Genomic DNA, 1,491 nt, shown 5'->3' on the forward strand with positions numbered 1-1,491 from the left:
TCAGGACCAGTGGGGGCTGGTCAGGGAAGGCTTCCCGGTGGAGCCATGTGTAACTGACTCCTGAAGGACAAGGACGAATCGTCCTGAGAAAGACAAGCATCTGAAGAGGAAAGAACAGCCTTGGGCCTGGCACATTCCAAAACCTGAAGGTGCCCGAGAGAAGGGGCCACAGTGGTGGGCAGGGCTGGGTCCTGCAGGGACAGGAGAGTCCTGGTGGGAGGCTCAGACCAAAGGGGTGGGCGGGGCGGGGTTGTGCTTTGGGGAGCCCCTGTGTGCACCCTGGTGGGGGGAGGCACGTACCAGTCCATGACAGTAATGTCTGGCTGCTCGTCATCAAGAAGCTCCTCCCACAGGCCCTCGGCCAGCAGATCCACACACTGATGCTTCACCGTCCAGCTGTGAGAGAGGGCACAGGGGAGGCGGGCTCTGGGACCTGCTGGCATTCTTGGGCATCTCCCAGGCCAGCCTGACCCCAGGGAGCAGGAAACCTGATCACAGCACCCTCATATCCAGGGAACCCCGGTTTGGGCACTGGGCCCTCACTGGGCACCTTATAGTCTCGGTTCCCATCACCCCCTTGGCAGGCGATGCATTCTGAACTCTGTGTTGCGGTGGGGAAACTGAGGCTCAAGAAGGGAAGTGAGGTGCCCAATGTCAAGCATAAAGAAGCTCTGGGCCAGGGTGACTCTGAGCCCCTGAGTTACACCATCTCCCCCACTGCCCAGAAGCGGGGATCAGATTCTCGGGGCCTGGGGTCTCGCCTCCTCCCAGGGGAAGAGGCTCAGCAGAGGAACAATAATAGCTGCTACTTGTGAACACCTACTACGTGTAAGCCAGGCCTGGCCAAAGCCTGTGCTGTGTGTTAGGGGCATTCTCTGGGCAGGTGACTAACTGTGTGTTTACAGAGCAAGAAACTGAGGCCCAGAGAGGCAAAGTCATTTTCTCCAGGTCCCACAGCAAGGAAGGCTGGAGGAGGGAATCCATCGCAGGCCCAGGCCTGCCCACTCACCTGCAGTTGTGCTGGAGCTGCTCTGTCCAATGTACCACCCACGGAAGTTGCCTGCCAGGTGGAGGGGCAAAGGGTTAGAAAGCACAGAGTGTGGGGCCCCCTCCCCTGGGGACCAGCCCCCAAGCACTCACCCAGCGTCTCCAGGGGCTGCCGAGTGGGGCCCTTAGGGGGCGCTAGCTCATAAATGTTGATGCCTGAAAGGGGCAGGTGATACACAGAGCCTCAGGCCTGCTGGAGCTGCCCCTGTCCACCCTCTCCCTGCACCCTACCTCCAGGGCCCCTCCGAAGGGCAGGAAGCTGTGCCACCCCCCAGGCCAGACCAGTCTGGCAGGGGTGAGTGAGCCAGGGCCCAGGGAGAGCCCTGAGAATGTCCTGGGGGAGAGGGACCAGGTGCGTTCTGGTGAGGCAGAGACAGAGGGACAGGGGGGCACCCAGAAAAAGGCACTTAGAATATAGGCAGAGGGAGGAGGGCGGCGGGGTCG

The 1,491-nt window shown here is 61.1% G+C and overlaps 1 protein-coding gene across 1 annotated transcript in view; it reads right to left on the minus strand.

Annotated features, from left to right (window-relative positions):
* The window catches only part of NCCRP1 (non-specific cytotoxic cell receptor protein 1 homolog (zebrafish)), a gene marked incomplete at its 5' end in the record, with an annotated part of 2,076 nt that extends 839 nt beyond the window's left edge, over window positions 1–1,237 (minus strand). Inside the window, 5 exon segments of the mRNA XM_006779604.2 lie at window positions 301–396; window positions 1,010–1,037; window positions 1,040–1,060; window positions 1,141–1,207; window positions 1,209–1,237. Coding sequence (XP_006779667.1) covers window positions 301–396; window positions 1,010–1,037; window positions 1,040–1,060; window positions 1,141–1,207; window positions 1,209–1,237 — 241 coding nt within the window.
* Window positions 1,238–1,491: the final 254 nt, after the last annotated feature.

Source organism: Myotis davidii, unplaced genomic scaffold (genome assembly GCF_000327345.1).
Source record: "Myotis davidii unplaced genomic scaffold, ASM32734v1 scaffold2493, whole genome shotgun sequence".
Classification (NCBI taxonomy): Eukaryota; Metazoa; Chordata; class Mammalia; order Chiroptera; family Vespertilionidae; genus Myotis; species Myotis davidii.